This window comes from Phyllobates terribilis, unplaced genomic scaffold (assembly GCF_046119375.1).
Source record: "Phyllobates terribilis strain yellow unplaced genomic scaffold, ASM4611937v1 Scaffold_9__5_contigs__length_417890890, whole genome shotgun sequence".
NCBI lineage: Eukaryota > Metazoa > Chordata > Amphibia > Anura > Dendrobatidae > Phyllobates > Phyllobates terribilis.
In genome coordinates, this window is record NW_027362769.1 from 402239297 (window position 1) to 402257314 (window position 18018).

The 18018-nt window shown below is 44.4% G+C and overlaps 1 protein-coding gene across 1 annotated transcript; it reads right to left on the bottom strand.

Moving 5' to 3' along the window:
- Positions 1-237: 237 nt before the first annotated feature.
- LOC141161262 (uncharacterized) lies at positions 238-12722 on the bottom strand. Its single transcript, XM_073646047.1, has 5 exons — positions 12661-12722; positions 9863-10159; positions 9589-9768; positions 9008-9027; positions 238-1198 (listed from the first exon to the last, which is right to left on the bottom strand). The coding sequence occupies exons 2-5, from the start codon at positions 10131-10133 to the stop codon at positions 989-991; spliced, it is 681 nt and encodes a 226-aa protein (XP_073502148.1). The 5' UTR covers positions 10134-10159; positions 12661-12722; the 3' UTR covers positions 238-988.
- Positions 12723-18018: the final 5296 nt, after the last annotated feature.

Here is an 18018-nt window from a genome sequence, read left to right on the forward strand (position 1 = left end):
GTACAGATTTCTCCTAAATTACAGGCAGATTATATTGGTACATAGAGCTAAATATCGACATACCATTGCATTTCTATTTCCTGTATATTAGAGATGAAATAAAAGTCAGATTTATTTTGTTCATATAAAATGACTGAAAAATAATGAAGAACATTTAAAATAATGAACTTTTTAATGCAGTTTTTTAAATAAACATCACACATCAGCAAATAACAGATATATTTGGTGACTGTCTAATCTTAAGAATCCATACAATAGAGTGAACCGATTGTTTATGGTGATCAGAAAATGGTGTAAAAAATGACATGATTATAAAGCCAAGGCCATGTTCACACAAAGTAAATGCTGCATTTTTTTTTACTTCTTTTTATCTGCACGCTTTCTGCAGCAATCTTCTCTGATTATTGCATTTTTGCTGCATTTTTTATGCCTTTTGCCCTTATTTGATGCGTTTTTGGTGCAGATGTGAAGCCGCGTTTTTAATGCTTTTTTATGTTGCTAAAAAGCTTTGATTCTGCAATTAACTGTATAACTGTATGATTTTCTATGTGTTTTTTTCTGGCTTCACATAGAAGCTTATAGAGAAAAAAAAAGTGCTCAGACTACAGATCTGCAGCGTCGTTAGACGCACAGTGCATGGAGCTTTCATGAAATCTCAGCCTCTGCATGGATAGTCAGACCATATTCACACGTAGCGTTAATGCTGTGTTTTTTTCTGCTGAATTTTTTTGCACAGAAATTCTACTGTGTTCAACTGTATAAGCAAAAACAATGCAATTACATGAAAACTGCGCCCCCTGTGGTCTAAAGATGCAGCTGAACTCCGTGGTTTTGTGGGTTATCTGTGTCATCAATATAACAGACACTTGGTGAGAGAATGTGGAAAATGTGCAGCGAATACAAACGACAGCGAGAAGAGAATCGTTATATTGTGAAGGTAAGAAGCAGATATCGGCTCTGACATAGTGACGTCCCCACATGCCGCAGTTCACACTGTAGTATTACTGGCCGTGGCCGTTGTATTAGACAATATGTAGCCGGAGCTATTAAAAGTAGAATTTGTGGTGGTGATCGGGGTCACGGTGGAATATTCCCATGAAGAGGTCACGATTTCAGCACCAGGCAGCATGGCGAGTTTAACAATCAGAATTATTATTACCAAAACAAAAAAGAAGAGGATGAGCAGGATAAAAAGTTTCTGAAAGAGAAATAAAAAGAAATGTCTGTAAAGTAGAAGCTACAGCGGCCATAATGACATATTGTATCAGGAGGAGGAGACATACAGCACTGACACATTGTATCAGGAGGAGACATACAGCACTGACACATTGTATAAGGAGGAGGAGACATACAACACTGACACATTGTATCAGTAGGAGACATACAGCACTGACACATTGTATCAGGAGGAGACATAGAGCACTGACACATTGTATCAGGAGGAGACATACAGCACTGACACATTGTATCAGGAGGAGACATACAGCACTGACACATTGTATCAGGGGGAGGAGACATGCAGCACTGACACATTGTATCAGGAGGAGACATACAGCACTGACACATTGTATCAGGGGGAGGAGACATACAGCACTGACACATTGTATCAGGAGGAGACATACAGCACTGACACATTGTATCAGGAGGAGACATACAGCACTGACACATTGTATCAGGAGGAGGAGACATACAGCACTGACACATTATATCAGGAGGAGACATACAGCACTGACACATTGTATCAGGAGGAGGAGACATACAGCACTGACACATTGTATCAGGGGCGGAGACATATAGCACTGACACATTGTATCAGGAGGAGGAGATATACAGCACTGACACATTGTATCAGGAGGAGGAGACATACAGCACTGACACATTGTATCAGGAGGAGGAGACATACATCACTGACACATTGTATCAGGAGGAGGAGACATACAGCACTGACACATTGTATCAGGAGGAGGAGACATACAACACTGACACATTGTATCAGGAGGAGACATACAGCACTGACACATTGTATCAGGAGGAGACATACAGCACTGACACATTGTATCAGGAGGAGGAGACATACAGCACTGACACATTGTATCAGGAGGAGGAGACATACAACACTGACACATTGTATCAGGAGGAGACATACAGCACTGACACATTGTATCAGGAGGAGACATACAGCACTGACACATTGTATCAGGAGGAGACATACAGCACTGACACATTGTATCAGGAGGAGGAGACATACAGCACTGACACATTGTATCAGGAGGAGGAGACATACAGCACTGACACATTGTATCAGGAGGAGGAGACATACAGCACTGACACATTGTATCAGGAGGAGACATACAGCACTGACACATTGTATCAGGAGGAGACATACAGCACTGACACATTGTATCAGGAGGAGACATACAGCACTGACACATTGTATCAGGAGGAGGAGACATACAGCACTGACACATTGTATCAGGAGGAGGAGAATTAGAGCACTGACATATTGTATCAGGAGGAGGAGACATACAGCACTGACACATTGTATCAGGGGGAGACATACAGCACTGACACATTGTATCAGGAGGAGGAGACATACAGCACTGACACATTGTATCAGGGGCTGAGACATACAGCACTGACACATTGTATCAGGAGGAGGAGATATACAGCACTGACACATTGTATCAGGAGGAGACATACAGCACTGACACATTGTATCAGGAGGAGGAGATATACAGCACTGACACATTGTATCAGGAGGAGGAGACATAGAGCACTGACATATTGTATCAGTAGGAGACATACAGCACTGACACATTGTATCAGGAGGAGACATAGAGCACTGACACATTGTATCAGGAGGAGACATACAGCACTGACACATTGTATCAGGAGGAGGAGACATACAGCACTGACACATTGTATCAGGAGGAGACATACAGCACTGACACATTGTATCAGGAGGAGACATACAGCACTGACACATTGTATCAGGAGGAGACATAGAGCACTGACACATTGTATCAGGAGGAGACATACAGCACTGACACATTGTATCAGGAGGAGGAGACATACAGCACTGACACATTGTATCAGGAGGAGGAGACATACAGCACTGACACATTGTATCAGGAGGAGACATACAGCACTGAGACATTGTATCAGGAGGAGACATAGAGCACTGACACATTGTATCAGGAGGAGACATACAGCACTGACACATTGTATCAGGAGGAGGAGACATACAGCACTGACACATTGTATCAGGAGGAGGAGACATACAGCACTGACACATTGTATCAGGAGGAGACATACATCACTGACACATTGTATCAGGAGGAGACATACAGCACTGACACATTGTATCAGGGGGAGGAGACAGACAACACTGACACATTGTATCAGGAGGAGACATACAGCACTGACACATTGTCAGGAGGAGACATACAGCACTGACACATTGTATCAGGAGGAGGAGACATACAACACTGACACATTGTATCAGGAGGAGACATACAGCACTGACACATTGTATCAGGAGGAGACATACAGCACTGACACATTGTATCAGGAGGAGGAGACATACAACACTGACACATTGTATCAGGAGGAGACATACAGCACTGACACATTGTATCAGGAGGAGACATACAGCACTGACACATTGTATCAGGAGGAGGAGACATACAGCACTGACACATTGTATCAGGAGGAGGAGACATACAGCACTGACACATTGTATCAGGAGGAGGAGATATACAGCAATGACACATTGTATCAGGAGGAGGAGACACACAACACTGACACATTGTATCAGGAGGAGACATACAGCACTGACACATTGTATCAGGAGGAGGAGACATACAGCACTGACACATTGTATCAGGAGGAGACATAGAGCAGTGACACATTGTATCAGGAGGAGACATACAGCACTGACACATTGTATCAGGAGGAGACCTACAGCACTGACACATTGTATCAGGAGGAGGAGACATACAGCACTGACACATTGTATCAGGAGGAGGAGACATACAGCACTGACACATTGTATCAGGAGGAGACATACAGCACTGACACATTGTATCAGGGGGAGGAGACATACAGCACTGACACATTGTATCAGGAGGAGACATACAGCACTGACACATTGTCAGGAGGAGACATACAGCACTAACACATTGTATCAGGAGGAGGAGACATACAACACTGAAACATTGTATCAGGAGGAGACATACAGCACTGACACATTGTATCAGGAGGAGACATACAGCACTGACACATTGAATCAGGAGGAGACATAGAGCACTGACACATTGTAACAGGAGGAGACATACAGCACTGACACATTGTATCAGGAGGAGACACACAGCACTGACACATTGTATCAGGAGGAGACATACAGCACTGACACATTGTATCAGGGGGAGGAGACATGCAGCACTGACACATTGTATCAGGAGGAGGAGACATACAGCACTGACACATTGTATCAGGAGGAGGAGACATACAGCACTGACACATTGTATCAGGAGGAGACATACAGCACTGACACATTGTATCAGGAGGAGACATACAGCACTGACACATTGTATCAGGAGGAGACATACAGCACTGACACATTGTATCAGGGGGAGGAGACATACAACACTGACACATTGTATCAGGAGGAGACATACAGCACTGACACATTGTCAGGAGGAGACATACAGCACTAACACATTGTATCAGGAGGAGGAGACATACAACACTGACACATTGTATCAGGAGGAGACATACAGCACTAACACATTGTATCAGGAGGAGACATACAGCACTGACACATTGTATCAGGAGGAGACCTACAGCACTGACATATTGTATCAGGAGGAGACATACAGCACTGACACATTGTATCAGGAGGAGACATACAGCACTGACACATTGTATCAGGAGGAGACATACAGCACTGACACATTGTATCAGGAGGAGGAGACATACAGCACTGACACATTGTATCAGGAGGAGGAGACATACAGCACTGACACATTGTATCAGGAGGAGGAGACATACAGCACTGACACAATGTATCAGGAGGAGGAGATATACAGCACTGACACATTGTATCAGGAGGAGGAGACATACAGCACTGACACATTGTATCAGGAGGAGACATACAACACTGACACATTGTATCAGGAGGAGACATACAACACTGACACATTGTATCAGGAGGAGGAGACATACAGCACTGACACATTGTATCAGGAGGAGGAAATATACAGCACTGACACATTGTATCAGGAGGAGGAGATATACAGCACTGACACATTGTATCAGGAGGAGGAGACATACAGCACTGACACATTGTATCAGGAGGAGGAAATATACAGCACTGACACATTGTATCAGGAGGAGACATACAGCACTGACACATTGTATCAGGAGGAGGAGACATACAGCACTGACACATTGTATCAGGAGGAGGAGACATACAGCACTGACACATTGTATCAGGAGGAGACATACATCACTGACACATTGTATCAGGAGGAGGAGACATACAGCACTGACACATTGTATCAGGGGGAGGAGACATACAACACTGACACATTGTATCAGGAGGAGGAAATATACAGCACTGACACATTGTATCAGGAGGAGGAGACATACAGCACTGACACATTGTATCAGGAGGAGGAGACATAGAGCACTGACATATTGTATCAGTAGGAGACATACAGCACTGACACATTGTATCAGGAGGAGACATAGAGCACTGACACATTGTATCAGGAGGAGACATACAGCACTGACACATTGTATCAGGAGGAGGAGACATAGAGCAGTGACACATTGTATCAGGAGGAGACATAGAGCAGTGACACATTGTATCAGGAGGAGACATACAGCACTGACACATTGTATCAGGAGGAGGAGACATACAGCACTGACACATTGTATCAGGAGGAGACATACAGCACTGACACATTGTATCAGGAGGAGACATACAGCACTGACACATTGTATCAGGGGGAGGAGACATGCAGCACTGACACATTGTATCAGGAGGAGGAGACATACAGCACTGACACATTGTATCAGGAGGAGGAGACATACAGCACTGACACATTGTATCAGGAGGAGACATACATCACTGACACATTGAATCAGGAGGAGGAGACATACAGCACTGACACATTGTATCAGGAGGAGACATACAGCACTGACACATTGTATCAGGGGGAGGAGACATACAACACTGACACATTGTATCAGGAGGAGACATACAGCACTGACACATTGTCAGGAGGAGACATACAGCACTAACACATTGTATCAGGAGGAGGAGACATACAACACTGACACATTGTATCAGGAGGAGACATACAGCACTGACACATTGTATCAGGAGGAGGAGACATACAGCACTGACACATTGTATCAGGAGGAGACATACAGCACTGACACATTGTATCAGGAGGAGGAGACATACAGCACTGACACATTGTATCAGGAGGAGGAGACATACAGCACTGACACATTGTATCAGGGGGAGACATACAGCACTGACACATTGTATCAGGAGGAGGAGATATACAGCACTGACACATTGTATCAGGAGGAGGAGACATACAGCACTGACACATTGTATCAGGAGGAGGAGACATACAGCACTGACACATTGTATCAGGAGGAGGAGACATACAGCACTGACACATTGTATCAGGAGGAGACATACATCACTGACACATTGTATCAGGAGGAGGAGACATACAGCACTGACACATTGTATCAGGGGGAGGAGACATACAACACTGACACATTGTATCAGGAGGAGACATACAGCACTGACACATTGTATCAGGAGGAGACATACAGCACTAACACATTGTATCAGGAGGAGACATACAGCAATGACACATTGTATCAGGAGGAGGAGACATACAACACTGACACATTGTATCAGGAGGAGACATACAGCACTGACACATTGTATCAGGAGGAGACATACAGCAATGACACATTGTATCAGGAGGAGGAGACATACAACACTGACACATTGTATCAGCAGGAGACATACAGCACTGACACATTTTCATCAGGAGGAGGAGACATACAGCACTGACACATTGTATCAGGAGGAGGAGACATACAGTGCTGACACATTATATCAGGAGGAGATATACAGCACTGACACATTGTATCAGTAGGAGGAGACATACAGCACTGACACATTGTATCAGGAGGAGACATACAGCACTGACACATTGTATCAGGAGGAGACATACAGCACTGACACATTGTATCAGGGGGAGCAGACATACAGCACTGACACAATGTATCAGGAGGAGGAGATATACAGCACTGACACATTGTATCAGGGGGAGGAGACATACAGCACTGACACATTGTATCAGGAGGAGGAGACATACAGCACTGACACATTGTATCAGGAGGAGGAGACATACAACACTGAAACATTGTATCAGGAGGAGATATACACCACTGACACATTGTATCAGGAGGAGACATACAGCACTGATACATTTTATCAGGAGGAGGAGACATACAGCACTGACACATTGTATCAGGGGGAGGAGACATACAGCACTGACACATTGTATCAGCAGGAGTAGACATACAGCACTGACACATTGTATCAGGAGGAGGAGACATACAGCACTGACACATTGTATCAGGAGGAAACATACAGCAGTGACACATTGTATCAGGAGGAGGAGACATACAGCACTGAAACATTGTATCAGGAGGAAACATACAGCACTGACACATTGTATCAGGAGGAGACATACAGCACTTACACATTGTATCAGGAGAGGAGACATACAGCACTGACACATTGTATCAGAAAGAGGAGACATACAGCACTGACACATTGTATCAGGGGGAGGAGACATATAGCACTGACACATTGTATCAGGAGGAGGATTCATACAGCACTGACACATTGTATCAGCAGGAGACATACAGCACTGACACATTGTATCAGGAGGAGGAGACATACAGCACTGACAAATTGTATCAGGAGGAGACATACAGCACTGACACATTGTATCAGGAGGAGACATACAGCACTGACACATTGTATCAGGGGGAGGAGACATACAGCACTGACACATTGTATCAGGAGGAGACATACAGCACTGACACATTGTATCAGGAGGAGACATACAGCACTGACACATTGTATCAGGAGGAGGAGACATACAGCACTGACACATTGTATCAGGAGGAGACATACAGCACTGGCACATTGTATCAGGAGGAGACATACAGCACTGGCACATTGTATCAGGAGGAGACTTACAGCACTGACACATTGTATCAGGAAGAAACATACAGCACTGACACATTGTATCAGGAGGAGGAGACATACAGCACTGACACATTGTATCAGGAGGAGGAGACATACAGCACTGACACATTGTATCAGGAGGAGACATACAGCACTGACACATTGTATCAGGAGGAGACATACAGCACTAACACATTGTATCAGGAGGAGGAGACATACAGCACTGACACATTGTATCAGGAGGAGACATACAGCACTGACACATTGTATCAGGAGGAGGAGACATACAGCACTGACACATTGTATCAGGAGGAGGAGACATACAGCACTGACACATTATATCAGGAGGAGACATACAGCACTAACACATTGTATCAGGAGGAGGAGACATACAGCACTGACACATTGTATGAGGAGGAGGAGACATACAGCACTGACACATTGTATCAGGAGGAGGAGACATACAGCACTGACACATTGTATGAGGAGGAGGAGACATACAGCACTGACACATTGTATCAGGAGGAGGAGACATACAGCACTGACACATTGTATGAGGAGGAGGAGACATACAGCACTGACACATTGTATCAGGAGGAGGAGACATACAGCACTGACACATGAAAACCATCAGACATCTGTACTTTGTATTACGTTCCAATTACCATAATGCTTTATTAAGCATTTTTCTATATTCTTTATACTTACTGAGATCCTGTTTCTTCGAGCTGAAAAAAATAAAAGAAAATGAAAATCAAAACTTGAAAGACACAAATGTCAAATTCTAATTCCAGGAAATGACACCGGCGAGACTCGCCCTTTACAGAAGAGGTGAAAGCAAATTCCTGAAATGCCTCAAAAATAATCAAAAATGAAACTTCCGATATGAATAATAAATTATATAATATCCAGAAAGGAAGGGTCCTAACATCTCGTAGACTGTCTGGTGCTCCCTGTGACCTCAGTACAGCTATCTGCACAATGTTTTCTACCATGCGGTAGCGGTTGAGTCCTGTCTGACAGTCCAGTTGCTATGGATACATTTGTAACAACCACAGACGTATAGATGAGGTTGCCAGGCAGCAGGTCCATAGTAACCAGTCTGTCTCATTTTACTCCCGAGTCTTTAGTAGAACCCACCAGTGCCCAGACTTGTCCATTGCTTTCTTAGGATCTCATGAGATCTGACCGGTGATGTCTCCTAGGAATTCGCAGAAGACTGGCACAGAATATAGTTATCCGTGGCAATAGAGATATTTAAGTTGCAAGGTCTGGAGATTTCTACTTACTGGGATTTTTGATCAAGCTTCTCAAGTTCTTTATTTCTTGTCTCTTGGTTCTTTCGCCATTGACGAGTAAGAGTTCACTGGCCAGTCTGCCTATTCTGGGTTGGTTCTCCAGGATTTGGGTCTTCATCTCCTCACTTCTGTCCTCCAGATGATCCATTACCACAATCACTTTCTTCTTACCTGCACAAACCATAGAAACACTTAGAATGACCTCGATCTTCTACCACTGTGGTCCCGATCTCCCAAGAAGGTAATAAATTCCTCCAGAACTTACCCAGTACCCTAGACAGGTGCTCTAGCTCTGCGTCATACAGGCAGTCCGTCACGTCGGTCACATTGAGCCGTCCTCTTCTCTTGCTGTGATACAGGATGGCAAAGGAGCATTCGGAGACGCGTTCATCAAAATGGCACCAGGTGTTGGTGATGATCACTGGACGCACGTGTTGTACCCAAGATGCAGACATCACCTCATGTATCAGCCACTCGTAGCTTGTCGGATCCTCTCTCGAAAATATTCCGATCACTACACCATTAACACACGGCATCTTTCCACATCTGTGTATGGAATCTGCTAGAAAGTCAAGGAATGGTGGAGGCATTGAGTCGTAAGCACCCCGATTATATGTCTGCCAACCTCTGTGCTATCTCTTCAGATGTTACGTTCAAACCTAATGGGACCTAAAAATGGAGCCTTGTGAAAGAAACTCCAAATACCACCAAATAAGCAAACTATACCCCCTTGCCCAGATTATCTGTAGTTCAATTACAGTATACAACAAGCAGCCAGGACTCTCCGGGCAATGATGGGTCTATACTGCTCATTCATAGCTTACAATCAGCAGGATGCAATACAATAGCTCGCAATTCCCAATAATAGGAAAGAAGATGATGTGAAGCCAATGACTGCCACACTTCTTCTGGCCAATACAGCATGGCATCAATGCGCTGTACATATAATGTTCTACATCATGTCATCCATGACCCTAAAGCCTGGCATGCCAATGTGAGGAGGCTTCTAAGCCCGGCAATGCTCCTCTGGGAATTTAAATATGCAAATTACCTCTTCAGAGAGGAAGAGAACTTGAATTCTAGTGACCTTATTGGAAGTAGCGATCCTACGAGTCACTATCAACCCTTTAACCGGTCTTGCAATATGAGTTCGTATAAAAGCCAAACCAGAATCTCTATTTGCAGGCACAATGTTTCCCCTCATCAGTGCAAAGTAGTGGTTCTCTGTGGCTAGGTGAGAGGCCTCTGACTGGGATCTAAGGGGTAACAATTCTCCTTGTGGAGAGTAAAGTAGGTAGTGATCCAGAGAGGCACTTCCGTTGGTGGGTTGAGGACTCCAAATAGAAGGATTAACGGAGTATCATTCTGGAATGGTGTATCCCAACGTGGTCCATTTAAAAATGACTGCTGCGTTTTTGAAAACTGTGGCTTGTCACTTATTTCAGCGTTTTTGCAGCGTTTTTTCACCCATAAAAAGCATTGAGAGTGCAAAAATGCAGCAAAAAACGCAGGTATCAGGTTTTGCTGCTTTTGGTGAAAAAAAGCAGGTACCGTAGTATGTGAAACCCATTTATTTTTGTTATTTTTCCCAAGTTTCAACCATAATGTCTTGGACTCCTCACCTGGGAATGACAGTTAGGATTAGGACAATTTAATTAGGATTAGTACAGTTTAATTAAGTTAGTGATGTGTGTAAAGAAAACATTGGCCTGACCAAAGTGTGAAGTTGAACAATACCCGACCAACTCAAGGACCAACCAAAGTGACAAAGTAAACAGTGTCCTGTAAACTCAATGCTTTGCCAATGACTTAGGTAAACTATTCCCGACCAATTCACCTCAGTTACATTTGTAATTGTGTATTTTTTCATGAACTCATATGAACTTTTTTGTTCAGAATAGTAACTATTTTTTCAGACATAAAAATCTTTTTACACTAAATAAGTAGATCAAATTGCCCTTTTTTTTCCAAGAATGGTTTTATGGTTTCACTTATGTCTTGCATCGGTGACCTGTGTTCATGCTTCTGTGATGGAAGCAAAGCTGAACTTTGAGATCCTGAAAAACGCAGCCAAAAACACAGCAAAAATGCTGCAAAACCGGCTTTTTGTAAGCAGCTTCTTCAATAGAGCAGTTCTTGCCTGCAGAGAAAAATGCAGCAAAAACACAACATGTGAAAATAGCCTTAGGGGACTCGGACCTCCAATGCTTTAATTACGCAAAACCCCAGCCCTCACCATGCTGCATCAAGTGAAAAAAAAAATTATAAGTCTCGGAAAATGGTGGCACAAAACAATTTTTTCTTTCAAAATTCTGATCCACCCACCCCACCCCAACTAAATTAATAAAAAAATACCTGTGCAGGTTTGGGATTTCTGAAGTTGGAGTGAAATGAAAAATAATAATTACAGGTCACTTTTCACAGCACAAATGGACAAGGTAAAAAACAAATCCAAAAAAACCAATGGCGGATCTGTTTTTTTTTCTCGCCCCACTTGAACTTTTTTTTAGCCTGTGTTTCGCTCCTTTATATGGTGAAATGAATGACGTCATTTAAAACTGTGTCGACAGAAAATGTAAAAAGTTGGAAGAAGGCGATGAAAGAACAAAATCACAAAAGCTAACATTGTCTCAGTCATTAATGGCCATAAGCTGAGCGTGTCCTTTTCTACAGATAGATTTGCATCTTTCTTGTACGGTAATACAGACATGCAGTATACATTGTGTCACAGGCAATAATAGGGGGTCACAAGTTACCGGTGCAGAGCGTCACATACAATGCAATGACACCGTGACGTAGAGCGCCAGAAGAAGCGCGGAAGGGAGAGAAACACCTGTTGTGGTAACTCTTCCGGAGAGTTGCAGTCTGAGGTTGCTATCTTCATGGCACATGGGGAAGATTGCTCATTTATACAACTACTACAACAGCAGCAGACAGGACTAACATACCCATCAGATTCATTCTCCACTGGTTTCTCCACTGGTATCAGACATGTGGGAATCCCAGGGACTAAACCCGCAATAGTTATGTAACCCTTTCCTAGCTGTGCCCTCAGATACCGACCTCTCCTGACGGCTCCCGTCCTTAGGTCCTCAAAAGCAAAACTAAACTTCAAAGTGAAACCAAGAGATGTTCCCTGACATTATGATGTCATTTTCTGCATGATTTGATAGGAGGCAAACTACAAAGACACAGCAGAGACCAGAACCCTAAAACTGAAAACAGAGACACAGCAGAGGCCAGAACCCCAAAACTGAAAACAGACACACAGCAGAGACCAGAGCCCCAAAACTGAAAACAGACACACAGCAGAGACCAGAACCCCAAAACTGAAACCAGAGACACAGCAGAGACCAGAACCCCAAAACTGAAACCAGAGACACAGCAGAGGCCAGAACCCCAAAACTGAAAACAGAGACACATCAGAGACCAGAACCCCAAAACTGAAAACAGACACACAGCAGAGACCAGAACCCCAAAACTGAAAACAGAGACACAGAAGAGAATAGAACCCCCAAAACTGAGATCAGAGACACAGCAGAGACCAAAAGCCTAAAACCGAGAGTGGGCTTAACACAGACTCAGAACCCAAAATCTGGGACCGAAGAAACAGCAGAGACTAGAAACCCAAAACCGAGATCACAGACACAACAGAGACCAAAACCCTGAAACAGAGAGTGGACATAACACAGACTCAGAACCCCAAAAATTGGACTGGGGACACAGCAGATTCCAGAACCCTGAAACTAAGAGTGGACATAGCGCAGACCCAGAACACCAAAACTGGGACCTTAGATAGAGTAGAGTCCATAGCCTCAAAACTGAGACTGGAAACACAGCAGAGCCAGAAGCCCAAAACTAAGATTAGAGACACAACAGAAACCAAAAGCCTGAAACCGAGAGCGGACATAACATAGACCCAGAACCCAAAATCTGGGACCAGAGAAACAGCAGAGACTAGAAACCCAAAACTGAGATCAGAGACACAACAGAGACCAAAACCCTGAGACCGAGAGCGGGCATAACACTGACGCAGAACCCAAAAACTGGGACCAGAGAAACAGCAGAGTCTAGAAACCCAAAACTGAGACCGGAGACACAGCAGATTCCAGAAAGCTGAAACTGAGAGTGGACATAGCGCAGACCCAAAACCCCAAAACTAGGACCTTAGATACAGTAGAGACCAGAATCCTGAAACTAAGAGTGGACACAGCACAGACCCCAAACCCCCAAACTGGGACCTTAGATACAGCAGAGACCATATCTTCCAAACTAAGACCGGAAACACAGCAGAGACCAGAACCTCAAAACTGGGACTGGAGACGCAGCAGATTCCAGAAAGCTGAAACTGAGAGTGGACATATCGCAGACCCAGAACACCAAAACTAGGACTGGAGACGCAGCAGAGATCAGAGCCGAGAAAGAGACCAGACAAATCAGAGATGAAAACTTCAAAGCTAAAATTGGAGAGACCGCAGAGACAATAGCCTCAAAACTGAGACCAGAAACACAGCAAAAGCAAGAACCCCAAAACTTGTGATGACCCTGAAATTTTTAGAGTAATCGGAACTCTAACCAATGATCATTTGACTAACCCTAAATTAAAGAAAAGGTTGCTCAGGGTGTGTATACTGGTGACCTCTTAGGAAATTTCCCACTGGGGCTGAATGCCACATAATGGATAGTGTCAGGAAAATATTAATATCAGGAAGATGTTCTTCCATATCTGCCGGACATAGATGTTCACCCCCCTCCCTTATTCCCCTTCTGCTCAGCACAAAAGCCCCAATTAGCACACGCCTTGGAAATAGCTTATGCAAACAAGACCAGCTAAGGAGTGTTATAACTTCATTAGGAAGCAAGCATCTTGTCTCTGAAAGACGCAGGAGGTAATTAAAACGCTGGCTTGCACTAATTTGCGTGTACCCGTGAGGCTGGTTCCCAAGCCTCAAAGGGAAATTTGGAGACGAACTGACTCTGATATAAATTATGAAATATTATGAGTTCCATACGTACGACAGTAACGGGACCCATATATGTAGTGACCAAATCAGCCCAGGAATGTATAGGTAGTTTTCCAGGGCGATGAGTTATCGCAGAAGTCAGCGTTTTTAATAAAAATGTACAGGCTGGAGACCAGCCCACATGATGTCACCACAAGGGGCGTGTGGCCAGATCTCCCCTTGGGTATAAGAGAATCTATGGAGAAGACAGGAGCACTCATTGCCAGGGGGGAATAAGAATTATAAGTAACAGGTCCTGTTCAATAACAGCATAATCTGGGAAGCCCCTCCTCCACCTATATTGAATCGTTTCCGCGATCGTATAGTGTAAGTAAGTTATCTTCTTATTTACCCTGTTTATTTTATGTAAATGCTTATGTATTTTAATGTCTCCTTTGTAACATCCTTGTATATATTTTTCCTAAACAGTGCCTCCCTTTTGGATTAAACATAAAATTTAATAGTTCTGTTTCTTTTGTTCTGTAATCGTTCCCTTCCCCGAAGCCATACGCTACCAAAACGCAGGCATCCGGCCAGGCCTGTACTATATTTCAAACTCGGCCGGTGGTGGCAGAGAGTATTAATAATTGGGCTATCGTGAAGCTGACAGTGACTGTACGGAGGGTGTTAAACACGGATTCCAGGCTGTGGAACCCAGGGTGTTGCGCCATACTCTCACTGGTCGCTTACCGATACCTACGTAGAGAGTAGTCTGGATCGCGTGCTTGTGACTAGTGTTGAGCCACCCCCGTAGTGTTCGGGTTCGGTTCGTCGAACACCGGGATGTTCGAGGAACTGTTCGTCGAACTGTTCATCGAACACCTTAGAACACCGTTAAAACCAATGGCAGGCAAACAAAAACACATAGAAACACATAGAAAACACCTTCAAAGGTGTCCAAAAGCTGACAAACTGCTCAGAAGACGCTCTCTTTAAAAAAGCCGGCCGGCAATTCAGCAGCGGCATACACCGGTACCCGACAATTTAGACAAGAAGGAATAGAGCATCACACATAGATTAGATAGATAGAAACATGTCAGTCACCCTATATAAGAAGTACAGTTACAGTGTTGGTTACTGTACTTGTCATTTAGTGTAAAGGATTTATTAAAAAAAATATTAGTGTTTTCATGCACCGTCTCTTTAAAAAAGCCAGCCGGCAATTCAGCAGCGGTACCCGACAATTTAGAACAGAAAGAATAGAGCTTCACACATAGATTAGATAGATAGAAACATGTCAGTCACATATATATGAAGTACAGTGACAGTGTTTGTCATTTAGTGTTGAAATAAAGGATTTATTAAAAAAAAAATTGGCGTGCGGTTCCTCGTAATTTTAGTCTCTAGCGGAGGTTAAGCAGACGGCTGGGGCAGATGTTTGAAGCCTGGGAAGGGGGTAATACCCATGGAGCTTCCCAGGCTACTAATATCAGCCCCCAGCTGAATACCTAGCCTTTACTAGCTATTAAAATGGGGGACCCCCCCAAAAAATGACGTGGGGTCCCCCCTATTTTAATAGCTAGCAAAGGCTAGGCAGACAGCTGGGGGCTGATATTAATAGCCCAGGAAGGGTGCCATGAATATTGGTCCCCTCCCAGGCTAGAAACACCAGCCGTCAGCCGCCCCAGAAATGGCGCATCCATAGGATGCGCTAATTCTGGCACTTAGCCTCGCTCTTCCCACTGCCCTGTAGCGGTGGCAGTGGGGTAATAGGGCTGGGGTTGATGTCAGCTTATAATGCCAGCTGACATCAAGCCCAGGTTAGTAATGGAGAGGCGTCTATAAGACACCCCCATTACTAACCCCATAGTCAAAGTTAAAAAAAAACACAAACGCCCAGAATAAAGTCCTTTAATTGAAATAAAGACACAATTCTTTATTGTTCTAAATTAAACCATACTTACCATCACGCCCATTCCAGCTGAAGCCAACGATCTCCTGCAGTAAAAGAAAAAGAATAAAGCAACATCATCCTTACCTTTCCATGGTTCCAAGGACAGCTTCAGCTCTGCTACATCGAGATGACAGGCTGGACCGCAGCAGAAAGCTGCCATCCAGCCTGTCATCCCGCAGACACTGAGAAGCGCAGGCATGCTTGCGCTCCTCAGTGTCTCGCTGTGACGGCATTCAGATGAGCCGAGTTCATGTCCAATGAACTCAGCTCACCTCATGCACGTCACTGACAGCGTGGGAAAATTCTCCTGCACTCAGCGCTTCAGCGTGAGAATTCTCCCACGCTGTCAGTGACGTGCATGAGGTGAGCTCATGTCCAATGAACTCAGCTCACTTCATGCACGTCACTGACAGCGTGGGAAAATTCTCCTGCAATCAGCTCTTCAGCGTGAGAATTTTCCCACGCTGTCAGTGACGTGCATGAGGTGAGTTCATGTCCAATGATCTCAGCTCACCTCATGCACGTCACTGACAGCGTGGGAGAATTCTCACGCTGAAGCGCTGAGTGCAGGAGAATTTTCCCACGCTGTCAGTGACGTCCCTGAGGTGAGCCGAGTTCATTGGACATGACCTCGGCTCATCTTTATGCCGTCACAGCGAGACACTGAGGAGCGCAAGCATGCCTGCGCTTCTTAGTGTGTGCGGCATGGCAAGCTGGATGGCAGCTTTCTGCTGCGATCCAGCCTGTCATGTGAATGTAGCAGAGCTGTAGCCGTCGTGGGAACCATGGAAAGGTAAGGATGATGTTGCTTTATTATTTTACTTTTATTGCAGGAGATCTTTGGCTTCAGCTGGAATGGGCGTGATAGTAAGTATGGTTTAATTTAGAACAATAAAGAATTGTGTCTTCATTTCAATTAAAGGACTTTATTCTGGGTGTTTGTGTTTTTTTGTAACTTTGACTATGGGGTTAGCAATGGGGGTGTCTTATAGACGCCTCTCCATTACTAACCTGGGCTTGATGTCAGCTGGCATTATAAGCTGACATCAACCCCAGCCCTATTACCCCACTGCCACCGCTACAGGGCAGTGGGAAGAGCGAGGCTAAGTGCCAGAATTGGCGCATCCTATAGATGCGCCATTTCTGGGGCGGCTGACGGCTGGTGTTTCTAGCCTGGGAGGGGGCCAATATTCATGGCACCCTTCCTGGGCTATTAATATCAGCCCCCAGCTGTCTGCCTAGCCTTTGTTAGCTATTAAAATAGGGGGGACCCCACGTCATTTTTTGGGGGGTCCCCCATTTTAATAGCTAGTAAAGGCTAGGTATTCAGCTGGGGGCTGATATTAGTAGCCTGGGAAGCTCCGTGGGTATTACCCCCTTCCCAGGCTTCAAACATCTGCCCCAGCCGTCTGCTTAACCTCCGCTAGAGACAAAAATTATGGGGAACCCCACGCCAATTTTTTTTTAAATAAATCCTTTATTTTAACACTAAATGACAAGTACAGTAATCAACACTGTCACTGT

Excerpts from the sequence above, each read along its gene's own strand:
- LOC141161262 (XM_073646047.1), bottom strand. The coding sequence starts at position 10,133 with ATGCCGTGTGTTAATGGTGTAGTGATCGGAATATTTTCGAGAGAGGAT. Across the intron at positions 9,028-9,588 it reads AAGCTTGATCAAAAATCCCA|CTCGAAGAAACAGGATCTCA; the intron begins GTAAGTAGAAAT and ends TATTTTTTTCAG. Across the intron at positions 1,199-9,007 it reads CTCGAAGAAACAGGATCTCA|AAACTTTTTATCCTGCTCAT; the intron begins GTAAGTATAAAG and ends TTTCTCTTTCAG.